Source organism: Periophthalmus magnuspinnatus, chromosome 22 (genome assembly GCF_009829125.3).
Source record: "Periophthalmus magnuspinnatus isolate fPerMag1 chromosome 22, fPerMag1.2.pri, whole genome shotgun sequence".
Taxonomy (NCBI): domain Eukaryota; kingdom Metazoa; phylum Chordata; class Actinopteri; order Gobiiformes; family Gobiidae; genus Periophthalmus; species Periophthalmus magnuspinnatus.
This window is the reverse complement of record NC_047147.1, coordinates 25827657-25844929: the sequence shown is the minus strand read 5'-3', so window position 1 is coordinate 25844929 and position 17273 is coordinate 25827657. Positions and strand designations below refer to the sequence as shown.

General features: G+C 46.2%; 1 pseudogene and 2 gene segments (V, D, J or C); 2 read left to right on the top strand and 1 right to left on the bottom strand.

Annotated features, from left to right (window-relative positions):
* Positions 1 to 1942: 1942 nt before the first annotated feature.
* On the bottom strand, positions 1943 to 3829 carry LOC117390774 (Ig lambda-2 chain C region-like). The segment is given in 3 exon segments: positions 1943 to 2403; positions 3127 to 3226; positions 3737 to 3829. Coding segments are annotated over 3 exon segments (507 nt in total).
* Positions 3830 to 12412: 8583 nt separating this feature from the next.
* LOC129457331 (uncharacterized) lies at positions 12413 to 13140 on the top strand (annotated as a pseudogene).
* Positions 13141 to 16738: 3598 nt separating this feature from the next.
* LOC117390583 (probable non-functional immunoglobulin kappa variable 6D-41) lies at positions 16739 to 17199 on the top strand. The segment is given in 2 exon segments: positions 16739 to 16793; positions 16877 to 17199. Coding segments are annotated over 2 exon segments (378 nt in total).
* The last annotated feature ends 74 nt before the right edge of the window (positions 17200 to 17273 follow it).

Here is a 17273-nt window from a genome sequence, read left to right as displayed (position 1 = left end):
GTGTTTCAGGATCGATTTTAAAGTTCTTTTACTGTTTTTTTTAAATGTCTTAATGGTCTTGGGCCTTCTTATCTTACAGAACTGCTTTTATCCTATGAACCCTCGCGGCCCCTGCGCTCCTCCGGCAGCAGGCTCCTAGTTATTCCCAAAGTCAGGACACACACTCATGGAGAGGCCTCTTTCCAGTTTTATGGCCCCCGTCTATGGGACAGTCTGCCAGAGGACCTCAGGTCCGCAGAGAACATTCAGGTTTTTAAAAGCAGGCTCAAGACCCATCTTTTTAGCATAGCCTTTGATTAGTATTTATCATTTTAGTTTACTTCTCTATTTATTTAGTCTTATTTAGGCTGGCTAGTGTGTTTATGTTTTACTTATGTTTTATTTACTTGTTTAGTTTTGACTTATTTTATTATTTTTTGATTATTTATTTATTTTATTATTTATTGACTTATTTATTAGTTTTGACTTATTTGATTATTTTTAATCATTTTAGATTTGCCAGTGTTTCCTCTGAGGAGCCCTCTGCACCGGGAGCTGTGGTTGGCTGTGGCTCCTGGGCCCTGGCTCGTGGGCCCTGGAGGTTTGATCTTGACCTCTTCTCTTCTCTGGGCCCTGGGCTGGTGTCCTGTGGCTGTGGGTGACCCTGCTCCTGGTGCAGATGGTTCCTCTGGTGGTTCTCTCTCTCTCATCTGGTTCATCTTTATCCAGCCTATTGCATTAAACATATTTTAATGAAACCAAAGGTATTTTAACATGTGTTGGGGTGGGGGGTGGGAGTGTGCGTTGGGGCGGGGGGTTGTTTGGTTGTGTTTATTGATGTGTTGGGGTTGGGTTGTTTGGCTGTGGGGTGGTTGTGTGGGTTTGGTGGGTGGGACTGATTTTAATGCTTTGTAAAGCACTTTGTGTTACTTTTTTTTGTATGAAAAGTGCTCTATAAATAAAGTTTGATTTGATTTGATTTGATACCGTTTAAGGCCTTGTATGTCAGGAGGAGGACTTTGAATTTGATTCTAAGCTCGACAGGAAGCCAGTGCAGATATTTTAGTACAGGACTGATGTGGTCTCTTCTTTCTTTTACTGAAAATTAAAAAGACACAGCAATTCCTTGTTACCTGCTCAGTTCCTTATGGCCAATTCTAAAAAATCAGGCTTTGCACTTTGATGTAAATCCTTACTTACGTGGGACACATTTATATGGGACAATCAAATATTAGTTTTACATATTTTGACATTTTCTGTACAAATTATGCCAAAAACTACAGTCATAGATGACAAACCATCAGATTTTTTTTCTTACAAACATTAAGTCTTATTCAGTGTTTCAGTCCACAATGTTAGTCAGGCATATTCCAAAACACATTATTGACTTCTATAGACAACTTCCACCAAAAGAGGGCACTATACTACAAATACTGCCCACACAGAGGACACATGGTGAACTCCTCTTCATGTTGAAACTCAATGCAAATCATTTTAGAGAACTGTCATATTTCAAGATATCAGTTGTACTTAATTTATCCATCTAATCACCTTCTGTTTCACTTGGACAGGTGGATGCAAATTATGTTCCTACTTTCAAATGCACAAGCAGGTTAAGGGTCACATGGTCAGAAGATCCTATGTGTATTTTTAATGTGTGTTCACCTGCCCAGGGACTGCACATGGGAAACAGCAGGAGCTAAATCTGGTACAAATTCTCTTTTCTTTTGTGAGATTAATTCATTTGTACATGGTCCCTGACAAGTAAAGACTAATGAAAGAAATAAAATATTGAAAACATGATCAGAGCATCTATGGACTTTGTTAGAATGTGTGATTGCACTTTTGTTTAAAGTGACAGTGTCTGTTCTATATGAGCAGAAACACACCACAATAATTTGTACAAAACAGTTTGATGTTGCATATTAATATATTGTATTTAACTTAATAAAAGAGACAAAACTCATTGATGAACACAAGCTTTATTAGCACAAACACAGTAACATGAAGCTGCATAGTCACATGTTTATTCCTGAGCCCTCCATCAGCTCAGTCAAACCCAGGGAGTGTCCCATAGAGCAGGTGAAGTGTGTCCTCATGTGGGCGTGTCTCACTGGGAGCAGGACAGTGACTCCAGGCTCTGAGTGACTGGGCTCTGTCCACTCCGATGGGCCTCACAGCTCACTGATGTGTCTCTCCACTGCTCTGTGGACAGCCTCAGGACGCTGATGTGGCTGTAGAGGCCGTCCCCTCTCATGACCCCCGGGCTGTGGGACCCCTCTGCGGAGGCCCCGCCCACTCTCCAGCCCAGCGTCCAATCAGAGGGGAAGCCCCCGCTGGCCACACACAGCAGCGTGGCACTGCCCCTCTGCAGCTCCTCTCTGGACGGGGGCAGGACGGTCAGGGCGGGCTGCTGTACTCCCACTGCACACAGACAGGGGGCAGCGCAACGTGTTAAAGCAATACATCAGAAAACAGTCACTGCACAAAATGATGAAGACTAGAGACATTTACATCTGTGTCTTTCACTTCCTGTTCACTGTAAGTCTGACCAATGAACCGTGGACAACTGCTGTTATACTGATAAAAACTGTTACAAGTAAAAGTCATGGAGATTTATGACACATAAAAATAATAATATATTGTTTATGTAAGAGCTTGGATTGGACTGAGTTTAGGTCAACATGTTGTAATTTTCTACAGTTTTTTTTTTTTTTTTAGTTTTTTTTTTATGCAGACATATATCAAAGGAAAAAAATACTTCTTATTCACTTTTTGTAAATATAATTAAACATAAACATGATTGAGTTCATAAATGGACTTTGGTGTTAAGTGAAAACCATTTATTTCTTGTTTAAAACCTGAATTTAACTTTCAAAAATGAAACTAACACTCATAATAATATTCAGTCTATGTAAAATTCAGTAAATGAATCATATATATTTTATATTTCTCTAATCAACAATAAACAGCCTAATAATAATTGTATATTTTGAGATCATTGTTTCTTTAACACTGACCTATACAACTGTAACTATGGAATTAAATTAAAGACAAATATTCACAAATCTACAAACATAACCAAAATCCTGCTAAAATACCAGTAATAAAGTAGTCCTGATAAAGTATAAAGTAAAAAGTACTCACAGTCCACGATGACTTGTGTTCCTCCTCCGAACGTCCACCACAGTGATACAAAGTCATGAAGAGGCCGTACAAAAACCTCTGCTCTGTTCTCCTCCACACACTGCTCTCAGTTCACACTCACAACATTCACTCATGTTTTACTATTTGTGTCATTATATAATCCATGAATGCAACCTGTCCAGATTCAACTTTGAAACACTGAAAACATGAAGAAAAGTCTAAATATATCTATTTTTTGCATTAATATTACTTGGTGTAATTGATGAGTGTTTTCTCCAGACAACTCACTGTGAATAAAAAATGTGATATTTTGTATAATAGAATAAATAGTTAAGTAGTAAGTTTAATAATACATTGAAATGCTAATGTTGGCTTTAAGGTGCAGTACTTTTGGTTACTGATGTGACTAGTGTGACTGCTTCATACTTCATACTATACTTATGTCCGGCAAAAAAGTGTTTTTTCACCTGTGTGTGTTTAAAAATGATTCCAATAGGATGAATACATTTGGGTTCAGAGTACAGAGACAGTATTTCCATAGAGAGGAGGGTCACATGGTCAGCTGATCCTTCCCTGAGTTTTATAGTGAGCTGAAGACTGCAGGACTCACATGTGTCAGTGAACGCACCATGGCTCTGGGCTGCACCATCCTCATCTGGACACTGGCCTGCTGCTGCTTCACAGGTTCCACTCTCAGTGACATTGAACACAACACACTGCCTTTTCTCTCTGTGTTTCTTCTGATAAATGTATATTGTTTTTTACAGGATGCAGTGGTCAGGTCACAGTCACTCAGCCTCCAGTCCAGACGTTTACTCCAGGATCCACAGTCACTCTCACATGTCAAACTAACAAAGATGTTTATAGTAATAATCGCATGTTCTGGTATCAGCAGAAACCTGGTCAATCTCCAAAGCTCTGGATAAAACTTGCTACACAACGTCTGTCAGAAACTCCATCTCGGTTCAGTGGCAGTGGGAGCGGCAGAGACTTCTCTTTGACCATCACTGGAGCTCAGGCTGAAGATGCAGCAGTTTATTATTGTCAGAGTTTTCATAGCGGCCCAGTGTTCACACAGTGATTTATGGTCGTACAAAAACCTCCCTCAGTGAGTCCTTCAGAGTGTGTCATGATGTCAGTTTCCCTGTCCTCCCGTGCTCTCTCCCCCTCCCCTACCTGTGTGTCTGGAGCTGGGTGGAGTGCCTGACTCCTCCCGTGCACACCTGGGGTGCATCAGCCTAATCACCACCACCTGCTGCTGAGTACAAGAAGGCTTGGCAGTCTACACTCGGTGCCAGACCGTCCGCGTGTAAAACGTGAATGTTTCTTGCTAAGCTTTGTTATATGGTACTTTCCGGCAAATGCTCATTTGGATTTATGCACCCTCCAGATTCCTGCCTCTACTCGCCCAGCTCCTGCCGCCACGTTCCAGTCCCGGTATCGCTTCCAGCTCGTCTTGTCTCCTGCTCGTCTCGTCTCCTGCTCGTCTCGTCTCCTGCTCGTCTCGTCTCCTGCTCGTCTCGTCTCCTGTCCGGTCCTGGTCTCTGGTTTGTCACCCGCTCCCCGCTCTGGTCTTCGTCTGATCCGCCTGCCCTGGTACCGCACCTGCTTCTATCCCCGTCCTGGTCCTGTCCTGCCCGCCTCTACCTGCACCGCACCCGCCTGACCCGTCTCCCGCTCCCCGGTTCCTGTACCTGCTCTTGTGACCTGTTTAAAGACTGCATTTTCACCGCTGTAAATAAACACTGTTAAAACTGCTCTGGTCTGCATCCTTTGGTCCTATCCGCACCGTTACGACAGAACGGTCTGGCCACTATGGACCAAGCAGGCTCAGATCCGGACCAGATGCGCCGCCTCACGCACTCTCACCCCGAGGCGGTGCTGGGTCAGCACGAACAATCCATTCGAACTCTATTGGAGCTAAATCAGACATTGTCCCAGCAGGTGGCACAGCTTAACCACCAGGTGGCCGCGCTCCTCGTCACCCCGCCTGCTGCAGCTGGAGCGCCACCATGCCTCCCGGAGCCGAGAGGCACGGATCCGGAGCCGTATGCTGGACAACCTCACCTCTGTCGCGGATTCCTGTTCCAGTGCGAGTTCATGTTCCAGCAATGCCCTTCTCGTTTCAGCTCGGGGGCCACCAAGATCCGATATATATGTGGATTACTCCGGGGCAGAGCTCTCCAGTGGGCAGAGGCGCGCCTAATGAAGACGTCTGTGGATAGCCTGGATTTTAATGAATTTGTGTCCACGTTTAAGCTGGTGTTTGACCACCCGCACTACCAGGACAACGCTGCCTCCCGGTTATTGACTCTCAGCCAGGGCTCCAGGACGGTAGCGGATTATTCCATTGAATTCTGGACACATGCGGCGGAGCTGGACTGGACGGACAGCGCGCTGCGGGCTGTGTTTGTGCGGGGCCTGAACGAGACTTTGAAAGATGAATTGGTTTCCCGGGACGAACCCCCCGACCTGCGGACCCTCATCTCCCTCACTCACCGTATAGACAACCGCCTACGGGCTCGTCGCCGAGAGAGACGCCGGTCACCGGTCCCGCCGGAGCCACGCGCTGCCCCGCCCCCGCCGGATGAGCCCATGCAACTCGACAGGACCCTTGTGTCGACCGAGGAGCGTCAACGGAGGCGTCGTCTGGCCGGGGCTTGCCTCTACTGCGGTGAGCGCGGACATTATGTGGTCACTTGCCCAGTTCGGCCAAAAGGGGGGGCCCACCAGTAGCACTGGGAGTACTGGTGGGCGAGCAACACATCCTGGACTCTTCTAATAGACTGCGGCTCAGCGCCACCCTGTGCGTTCGCACAGAGACCTTATGCGTTTCCGCCCTTATCGACTCCGGGGCTGAGAGGGACTTTATTGATGCCCAAGTCGCGGAGCAGCTCGGGGTCTACCTGGAGCCCCTCGAACGCCCCTTAAATGCCCAGGGGCTCAATGGACGTTTTCTGGGGCACATCACTCACATCACAGAACCTGTCACCGTGATTCTGTCCGGCAACCACCAAGAGAACCGTCAGTTTCATGTCCTGTCCTCCTCCGCTTCTCCTCTGGTCCTTGGTTACCCCTGGCTACGCGCCCACAACCCTGTTTTCGATTGGGCCAGGGGCGGAGTTTCGGGCTGGAGTCCCGATTGCCACGCCAAGTGCCTTCGGTCCGCCCTCCCTCCGGCCGGGAGGTCCGTTCCTGTCGCTGATCCGTCCCCAGACACCCCCAATCTGTCCTCGGTGCCTGCTGAATATCACGACCTGGGGGAGGTTTTTAGCAAGAGCAAGGCCCTCTCTTTACCGCCCCACCGTCCATATGACTGCGCCATTGACCTCCTGCCGGGTGCCCCACTACCATCTAGCAGGCTATATAACCTGTCTAAACCTGAACGCGAGTCAATGGAGGACTATATCCGTGGGTCCCTGGCTGCCGGAATCATCCGCCCGTCCACTTCACCCGTGGGAGCGGGGTTCTTCTTTGTGGCTAAGAAGGACAAATCCCTGCGGCCTTGCATTGATTACCGGGGTCTGAACAATATAACCGTAAAGAATAAATACCCGCTTCCCTTACTGGACTCGGCATTTACGCCCCTCCACGGTGCGACCATCTTCTCAAAGTTGGATTTGCGGAATGCGTACCACCTGGTGCGCATCAGGGAGGGAGACGAATGGAAGACGGCCTTCAAGACACCCCTGGGACATTTCGAATACTTGGTTATGCCCTTCGGTCTCACCAACGCCCCTGCCGTATTCCAAGCCCTCATCAACGATGTGCTCCGTGATTTCCTTAACCGATTCGTCTTTGTTTACTTGGATGACATCTTGATTTTCTCGCGGTCCCCCCAGGAGCATCATCAGCACGTTCGCCAGGTTCTCCAGCGCCTCCTCGAGAATAAACTGTTCGTGAAAGCTGAGAAATGCGAGTTTCACGCAGAGGAGGTCAGCTTTTTGGGCTTCATTGTGGGGCGGGGCCAAGTAAGAGCTGACCCTGAAAAGATCCAGGCTGTCACTGAGTGGCCCGTTCCTACCAGCCGGAGACAGCTCCAGAGATTTATCGGCTTTGCCAATTTTTATAGACGTTTCATCCGGGATTTTAGTAGGGTTATCTCGCCCTTAACTAAACTCACCTCTCCTGCTTTGCCGTTTGCCTGGTCTCCTGAGGCGCAGACAGCCTTCGAGAAGCTTAAGAGACTATTTACCTCCGCTCCCATCCTGCACCAGCCCGACCCTTCACGGCAATTCATCGTGGAGGTCGACGCCTCCGACTCGGGAGTGGGGGCCGTGCTTTCGCAGAGGTTCGACCCCCACAACCGCCTCTGTCCCTGCGCCTTCTTTTCCCGGCGATTGTCCTCGGCCGAGGTCAATTATGATGTGGGGGATCGGGAGCTCCTTGCCGTAAAGCTGGCCTTGGAGGAGTGGCGCCACTGGCTCGAAGGGGCGGAGCAACCATTCATCGTCTGGACCGACCATAAAAACTTGGAGTACATCCAGTCCGCCAGGCGCCTCAATCCCCGTCAAGCTCGTTGGTCCCTCTTCTTCAGCCGCTTCAACTTTCTCCTCACCTACCGCCCCGGATCTCGGAACGTCAAACCAGATGCCCTCTCCCGCCAGTTCGCCCTGGAGGATAGCCCGGTCACCGCAGAAACAATTATCCCCTCCTCGTGTGTGGTGGCCGCGGTCCATTGGGATATCGAGGACACCGTCCGAGAGGCCCAGACCAACGACCCCGACCCAGGTAACGGCCCTCCAGATAAACTGTTTGTTCCCGATTCTGTCCGGTCTCAGGTGCTCCAGTGGGTCCATGCCTCCCGTTTCGCCTGCCATCCTGGTGCCGGTCGCTCTCTCTCCCTCCTCAGGAGACGCTTCTGGTGGCCCACGATGGACACAGACACCCGGGCTTATGTCGCCGCCTGCCAGGTATGTGCTCGGGCCAAGGCCTCCCACTCACCCCCTTCTGGTCTCTTGCATCCTCTCCCAGTTCCTCGTCGCCCTTGGTCCCACATCGCCTTGGACTTCGTGACGGGCCTTCCCCCTTCCCAGGGGAACACGGTGGTTCTCACCATTGTGGACCGCTTCTCCAAGGCCGCCCATTTCGTTGCCCTGCCTAAGCTCCCCACAGCCAAAGAAACTGCCGACCAGCTGACCAGTCATGTCTTCCGACTCCACGGCATCCCGGTGGACATCGTGTCCGACAGAGGGACCCAATTCACCTCTCAGGTATGGCGGTCTTTCTGCGACAGTTTGGGGGCCACGGTTAGCCTCACGTCCGGGTTCCATCCACAATCTAATGGGCAGACGGAGCGGGCCAACCAAGACCTGGAGTCGGCCCTACGGTGCACAGCCTCCGCCAACCCCGCGACCTGGAGTACTCACCTACCCTGGATAGAGTACGCTCACAACTCCCTCGTGAGTTCCGCCACTGGTATGTCCCCCTTCGAGGCATCGCTGGGATATCAACCCCCTCTCTTTCCCACGGAGGAGAGGGACCTCGCCGTCCCGTCTGTTCAGCGCCATCTCCAGCGCTGTCGCCGGATCTGGAAGAAGGCCAGGGCGGCCCTTCTTCGGGCTGGAGCGCGCACTAAGGCGACGGCCGATCGCCACCGTGTCCCGGCGCCCGTATACCAACCTGGCCAGATGGTTTGGCTCTCCGCCAAGACGGTCCCGCTGAAGACGGACTCCCGTAAGCTGTCCCCCCGATTCCTGGGACCGTTTAAGATCATGAGGATCATAAATCCATCGGCGGTGCGCCTCCAGTTACCCCCGTCTCTCCGGATTCATCCGACCTTTCACGTCTCCCAGGTTAAACCAGTCCGGACCAGCGACCTGTGCCCTCCGGCCGATCCCCCACCGCCCGCCCGAGTCATTGACGGCCACCCGGCGTTCACCGTCCGCCGCCTGATTGACGTTCGTCGCCGTGGTAGGGGCCTCCAGTACCTCGTCGATTGGGAGGGTTACGGTCCGGAGGAGCGATCCTGGGTGCCCAGGGCACGCATTCTGGACCCCGACATGGTGAGAGACTTCCACCGCGCTCATCCTGACAAGCCTGGGGGTCCACCAGGAGGTGGACCTTAGGGGGGGGGTACTGTCATGATGTCAGTTTCCCTGTCCTCCCGTGCTCTCTCCCCCTCCCCTACCTGTGTGTCTGGAGCTGGGTGGAGTGCCTGACTCCTCCCGTGCACACCTGGGGTGCATCAGCCTAATCACCACCACCTGCTGCTGAGTACAAGAAGGCTTGGCAGTCTACACTCGGTGCCAGACCGTCCGCGTGTAAAACGTGAATGTTTCTTGCTAAGCTTTGTTATATGGTACTTTCCGGCAAATGCTCATTTGGATTTATGCACCCTCCAGATTCCTGCCTCTACTCGCCCAGCTCCTGCCGCCACGTTCCAGTCCCGGTATCGCTTCCAGCTCGTCTTGTCTCCTGCTCGTCTCGTCTCCTGCTCGTCTCGTCTCCTGCTCGTCTCGTCTCCTGCTCGTCTCGTCTCCTGTCCGGTCCTGGTCTCTGGTTTGTCACCCGCTCCCCGCTCTGGTCTTCGTCTGATCCGCCTGCCCTGGTACCGCACCTGCTTCTATCCCCGTCCTGGTCCTGTCCTGCCCGCCTCTACCTGCACCGCACCCGCCTGACCCGTCTCCCGCTCCCCGGTTCCTGTACCTGCTCTTGTGACCTGTTTAAAGACTGCATTTTCACCGCTGTAAATAAACACTGTTAAAACTGCTCTGGTCTGCATCCTTTGGTCCTATCCGCACCGTTACGACAGAGTGAGACCAGAGCAGGAAACAACTGCAGCTGCTCAAGAGGAACAGACTCACATCATAGTAGAGCAGTGAACACTCTTTACTGCTCTGAACTAAAAATCATGCACCAACAGCATTTTTCTCATTTTTACACATGGAGAATATTTAGGTTCATGTTTTTTTTTTTTCACAAATCACACCTCCATCCCATCCTGTTATTTTCTCTAAACAAATATTTTATTGTTAGATCTGTAAACAGAATAGTTCATTGAGATTCTTGTTTCACCTCATCTGTTAATTTGCTCATCACCACAGTAAAACAAAACAGGGCTATGTGGGTCTCCTTGCCGTGTTCCCACTTCCACTTTAAACTGTTTTGTTCCACAGTTCCTCACTTCTTCCTCAGCTCTCATACTTGCCCTGCACTATGACACACTCCTCTGACACATAACACATTTTATTTTGTCTCCTTCATATGGGCTAATATAACGGGCATATGAGAAAAGTATAATAATGTAAAATAATGACACAGCTATTATTGAAATTCATGGGGCATTTTTAACTCAACCTATTCAAATGGCCATTTTTTAAAATAACTTTTTCAATAATAAAGTAAAAACGATTCAGCATAAATGTAAACTGTAAACTGCTTAAAAATGTCATAATGCAAGACAAAAAGTGTAACTTTATATTTAGTTCAATACAGTTACATGTTTTTGAAAAATACACTCTGTAAAACATATCAGGTAGTTTGAGTTAGACTTTCTTTATGGAAAACTAATTTCTATCATATCAGACTATAAACTGATCCTGTCACATTTTAATCAGAGCCTGAAAGAGTTTTTATTTCCCCAGGCTTAGAAATTAGTCAAAGTAATACCTTTACCCAAGAATTATAAGATGACTTTTTATGGTGGTGACAGTAGACAAATTTTTCTTAGTAAGATCATGGAAAAACTATATATATATATATATATATATATATATATATATATATATATATATATATATATATATATATATATGAGATGTTATTGATCATAGTTTACTGTTAAAAACGGCATCCGCAAATGTTTTAAAAATTGTACAAATGGGTGGAGAGTTACCAGACTTATAGATCTCAGTCTGTGTATTTTAATTGTATATTTTCTACATCTAGACGATTAGAGTGTGGAGTTCCCCAGGGCAGTTGCCTTGGCCCTTTGCTTTTCTCTGCCTTTACAAATGATCTCCCTCTTGGTTTAAATAGTGCCTCTGTAACACTGTACACTGATGACTCTACATTATACTATTCAACACAAACCTCAGTAAAGACGACAAGCAAAATGAACTGGATCATGTATCAAAGCGGGAACATGACAACAAACTTGTTTTAAATACTAGTAAAACCAAAAGAACTCTTGGTTCTAATGTTGCATTAAGAAATGTAGAACCTTTGTTATGAGGCACAAGAATTTGATCTTTTAGGACTGACTATAAGTAAAATACTGAATTGGTCAGGTCATATTCACAAGATAGTGACCAAAAAGGGGAGGGCTGTGTCCATCATTAAACAATGTGCCGACTTTATGACAGTTACCTCAGTGAAACAAATCACACAGTTTATTAATGTGAACTCACTTTGACTGTGGCTCTGTGGTGTGGTCATGTGCTCCAAAAAACATATTCATAAAGTTCAAGTATTGCAGAACAAAGCTGCACATCTTGTCCTGTGCAGTTTGCCATGTACTAGTGTTAAGTAAGGCTTTATCTCATTAACAACGGATATTTCATGTCTTTTAAAGTGCTCTTTTGCTTTTTAAATTGTATAATTCTATATATATTTGATTGTATTTTTATGTAATGGACCCCAGGCAGACTAGTTGCTACAGTGGTAGTAACTAATGGGGAAACATATCAACAAATAAACACATAAAGTTTCTGTTCCTATTCAGTCCATATGAGGTTTTTGCAGTTACTCTAAAATCATTAAATCCTGACAGATAATTTAGTTGTTATGCTAAATTTAACGTTACTACAAGTATTTTATAAAAAGTTAGCATTAGCACTGAGACATAAAGACCTTTCTGCAAACAGAAGTGTCACAGGAGATCAGAGTCCTGTCCTTGAGTCCGAGCAACATTGTATTTTATTGTTTTCTGTCTGTGCAACTTAGTGATATTAACTGTTATTAACTTTAGCATCAGTACATGGAGATAAAAGTGTAATAGTGAAATGCACTGCTAAATGTGGATATTTTATAGAGCCGCATAGTCACAATTATAGACTATTTAATTTCTCTTTACTCCTTATTCCATTTCAGTGAAAAAAAAAAAGTCTGATAAAAAAAAAGAGCAAATGAGTTGTGTGGACCTTTGATACAGTAGACCACACTATTCTTTTAAAGACTCAAACACCTGGTCGGTCTCTCTGGTACTGTACACAAATGGTTTACTTCCTACCTCACAGATAGAACATTTATGGTAAGTTTAGACACCTACTCCTCTCAGGTTCATAAAATCACATGTGGTGTGCCCCAGGGTTCCATTTTAGGTCCTATACTTTTTAACCTGTACATGCTCCCTCTTGGTGATGTCATCAGGAGACATGGAATCAGCTTCCACAGCTATGCAGATGATACACAGCTTTACATCTCCATGTCTCCTGATGACACCAGCCCAGTGGATGCTCTTTTTAACTGTATTTTAGACATCACATCCTGGATGGCAGAAAACTTCCTCCAGCTTAACCAGGACAAAACTGAGGTTTTAATCATTGGTCCTGAGGCCCAGAGAGAGAAACTTTTACCCAAATTACAGTCACAGTCTTTTAATCCATCATCACAAGTAAGAAACCTGGGCGTTATTTTTGACTCTGAGCTGACTTTTATTCCACACATTAAAAACATCACAAAAATTGTTTTTTACCATTTGAAAAACATAGCCAGAGTCCGTCCCATTCTCTCTCGGGCCAACACAGAGACGCTGATGCTTTTATCACCAGTCGTATAGATTACTGTAATGTCCTGCTCTCTGCTCTTCCCAAAAAGGCGATTTCAGGTCTACAATTATTACAAAATTCAGCAGCACGTGTCCTGACTAAGACCAGGGGGCGGGGCCACATTACACCAGTTTTAGAATCCCTGCATTGGCTCCCTGTGTGTTTCAGGATCGATTTTAAAGTTCTTTTACTGGTTTTTAAATGTCTTAATGGTCTTGGGCCTTCTTATCTTACAGAACTGCTTTTATCCTATGAACCCTCACGGCCCCTGCGCTCCTTCGGCAGCAGGCTCCTAGTCATCCCCAAAGTCAGGACACACACTTATGGAGAGGCCTCTTTCCAGTTTTATGGCCCCCGTCTATGGGACAGTCTGCCAGAGGACCTCAGGGCCGCAGAGAACATTCAGGTTTTTAAAAGCAGGATCAAGATCTTTTTAGCATAGCCTTTGACTATGTCGTAACGGGTGTGTGTAGCGGACCAAAGGATGCAGACTCGGGGAATAATTACAGGATTTATTGTGGAATTGACAAATAGTGCAGTATGAGGGTTGATCCAGTGGTGAACAGGAGGTGAGGCGTGGACCAGGATCCAGGAGCGTAGAGTGCAGAGACAGACAAGACAGTACCAGGGCTGGGAAGCAGGGTCGGAGCAAAACAGGCACGACAGGAACACAGGAACACAGGAACCGAGGACATGAAGGGACGACAGGAAGACAGGCAGACCAGACGGGCGTAGGGCAGAGCGGGCAGGAGACATCCAGGGCCGGAGCATGACAGGAACACAGGGACGACAGGAACGCAGGCACGGCAGGAACAAGAGAAGACGACAACGAACTCGCACTGAGTGTCTTCTCCCATCTCCCTTTATCCATGGCAGGTGTGGTGATGAGCCAGATAGAGAGCAGGTGCACGCGGGAGGAACCGAGAGCTCCGCCCAGCTCCAGGTACAAGCAGGTGAGGGAGGGGGAAGAGCACACAGGGGCTGTGTCCCAATTCGCCCACCTGGCCTTAGAATCACCATTGGAAGGGCGGTTCGAAGGGCAGTGACGTAATTTCCGGCGCGACAAGGGCTGTCCCATTTCAACCCACCCTACTGAATGCGGCCGACAAACCTGCCCTTCCCTTTGCACCGTTTCCATGGAGATCGGACGTATCCGAAGCCTGCATCCGTGCACACTTCACGCACTTCTATATCCCGTCATGCACCGCGCCTACGCAAAAAAGAGAAGAAAATGGAGTCCGTTGCGCAATATACGTTCAAATGTTCGTACTGGTTTACCTCATCTACAACAGAGCGACATGAAACTGTTAAATCTGAATAAAGATCTGTACAGTGTGTGTGATGATTAAATGGAGTTACATGGAATAAAGGAATGTGCAGTTATTGCTAGACAATAAGAAGACATTATTATCATTAAAAATTATTACTGCAATAAGAATAATGTAAGAATGTTCGTTTCTACTGTAAGCGTCAAAGACCAAGAGACTGAAACATAAAGTCAGAAGAGTTTAATGATCCACACAGGTAATGTGAACAATGAAGCAACGGACTCTGAGGAAAGGACAGAAGAGAGTCCTGAGACGTGCACAAAATCTTCATGAGTTCCGGTACATTCCATAGGTCTGCACTCCCTCGTGGGCACGTGTCATTTACTTTCGTGTTAGTAAATCAAGACACTAGTTTGATGTAGCGCTGCACTGCTAGAAAATACCTTATAATAATCAGATGAAAAGAACTGGCACGGCATAGAAGGGAAACAGTGCCCTCTACTGTTATTAAAGTGGTGTAGCCACTGGCCAAAATACCGAACCATTAAACTGCAATATCCCACTATATGTACAACTAATCAGTGTTCTCTGGTTTATAGACTATGAATGTGACAATGATATTGTTACCTCTGTCTCTGTTATTACGTTTTCACAAGGTATATTTTGTTTAAGTTATGAAGTAGCTACAATTGAGTAAAAAAAACACCTCGAACGTTATATTTGCCTATTGATATTCAATCTAAAAAAACACATCGACATCTTGACTTTTCTTCTATTAAATAATAAATCATTAAAAACAACGTATGTAATGTACGTATCGTACGCTCAAAGACAGCGGTGGAAGTGCGGTCCGTGGTGTGGGCCTGTCCCACTTCAGCAAGATGGAGACTACACTGAGGAGGGCAGACTCTCGACCGGAACCTTGAAACTACACTTTTGAAGAGTACTTCGTAAGGACCCTTGAAGGGTGCATTTGGCGAATTGAGACACAGCCAGGGAGACAAAACAAGAACAGAAAAGTCCACATCATGACAGACTAGTATTTATGACTTCAGTTTACTTCTCTATTTATTTAGTCTTATTTAGGCTGGCTAGTGTGTTTATGTTTTACTTATGTTTTATTTACTTGTTTAGTTTTGACTTATTTTATTATTTTTAATCATTTTAGATTTGCCAGTGTTTCCTCTGAGGAGCCCTCTGCACCGGGAGCTGTGGTTGGCTGTGGCTGCTGGGCTCTGGCTCGTGGGCCCTGGAGGTTTAATCTTGACCTCTTCTCTTCTCTGGGCCCTGGGCTGGTGTCCTGTGGCTGTGGGTGACCCTGCTCCTGCTGCAGATGGTTCCTCTGGTGGTTCTCTCTCTCTCATCTGGTTCATCTTTATCCAGCCTATGGCACTTAAACATATTTTAAATGAAACCAAAGGTATTTTAAAATGTGTTGGGGCGGGGGGTGGGAGTGTGCGTTGGGGTGGGGGGTTGTCTGGTTGTGTTTATTGATGTGTTGGGGTTGGGTTGTTTGGCTGTGGGGTGGTTGGGTGGGTTTGGTGGGTGGGACTGATTTTAATGCTCTGTAAAGCACTTTGTGTTACATTTTTCTTGTATGAAAAGCACTTTATAATTAAAGTTTGTTGTTGTTGTTGTTGTTGTTGTTGTTGTTGTTGTTGTTGTTGTTGTTGACCTTGTTTCTCCATGTTTGTGTTAGTTTCTTTATTCCTGCACACTTCTGTTAGGATGGATGTGAGTGTATTTTTCTCACCCAGTGCTTTTTTATTTTATTTTAATCTGAGGCTGGGACATTTAATGTTAGAGAATATTTACCATGACTTACCTTCCTAATGCAGTTATATGTGCATTAATCTAACACAGTAAGAATTTATGAGAGGTAAAGGCACCTGCTGTATAAATACAAATGTTCTGACAAAAGCTCGTGGCATTATTGTAATAACATCAGATTTTTCACATATTTATTTATTTAGTTTTTATTATTAATTGTCTCTTTTCTAAGTGAGTGGTCATAAGTGATGGCATTTTAAAAAACAGGTACAATTTGCTCCTGTGTGTATTGATTTTTGAACTAAACAATTGTAAACTCAACTCACAACTGTTATCTCTGAAGCTTTCTTACATTTCAGAAATGTATACAAGATAATCAAATACTACTTTAATATTTTCTGTACAGATTATGCCAAATATTACAGTCATATTTTAGACTGAAGTGACAAAACAGAATCACTGCCTCAGACACATTATGTCTTATTCAATGCTTCAATCCACACTGTCAGTAGAGCCTATTTCATCAAATATTATTGACTTGCTGTAGATATATTCCACCAAAAGGGGGCACTATACTGCAAGAACTGACCACACAGAAGACAGAAGAGGGTTTGAAAATCCTCTCCTCCTCTTCATGTTGAAACTCAATGCAAATCATTTTAGAGAACTGACATATTTCAAGACAACAGTTGTACTTAATTTATCCATCTAATCACCTTCTGTTTCACTTGGACAGGTGGATGCAAATTATGTTCCTACTTTCAAATGCACAAGCAGGTTAAGGGTCACATGGTCAGAAGATCCTTCCCTGAGTTTTATAGTGAGCTGAAGACTGCAGGACTCACATGTGTCAGTGAACGCACCATGGCTCTGGGCTGCACCATCCTCATCTGGACACTGGCCTGCTGCTGCTTCACAGGTTCCACTCTCAGTGACATTGAACACAACACACTGCCTTTTCTCTCTGTGTTTCTTCTGATAAATGTATATTGTTTTTTACAGGATGCAGTGGTCAGGTCACAGTCACTCAGCCTCCAGTCCAGACGTTTACTCCAGGATCCACAGTCACTCTCACATGTCAAACTAACAAAGATGTTCTTAGTTATTCTAATGGCCAGTACATGTTCTGGTATCAGCAGAAACCTGGTCAGACTCCAAAGCTCTGGATAAAACTTGCTACACAACGTTTGTCAGAAACTCCATCTCGGTTCAGTGGCAGTGGGAGCGGCAGAGACTTCTCTTTGACCATCACTGGAGCTCAGGCTGAAGATGCAGCAGTTTATTATTGTAAGAGTCTTCATATTGGCCCAGTGTTCACACAGTGATTTATGGTCGTACAAAAACCTCCCTCAGTGAGTCCTTCAGAGTGAGACCAGAGCAGGAAACAACTGCAGCTGCT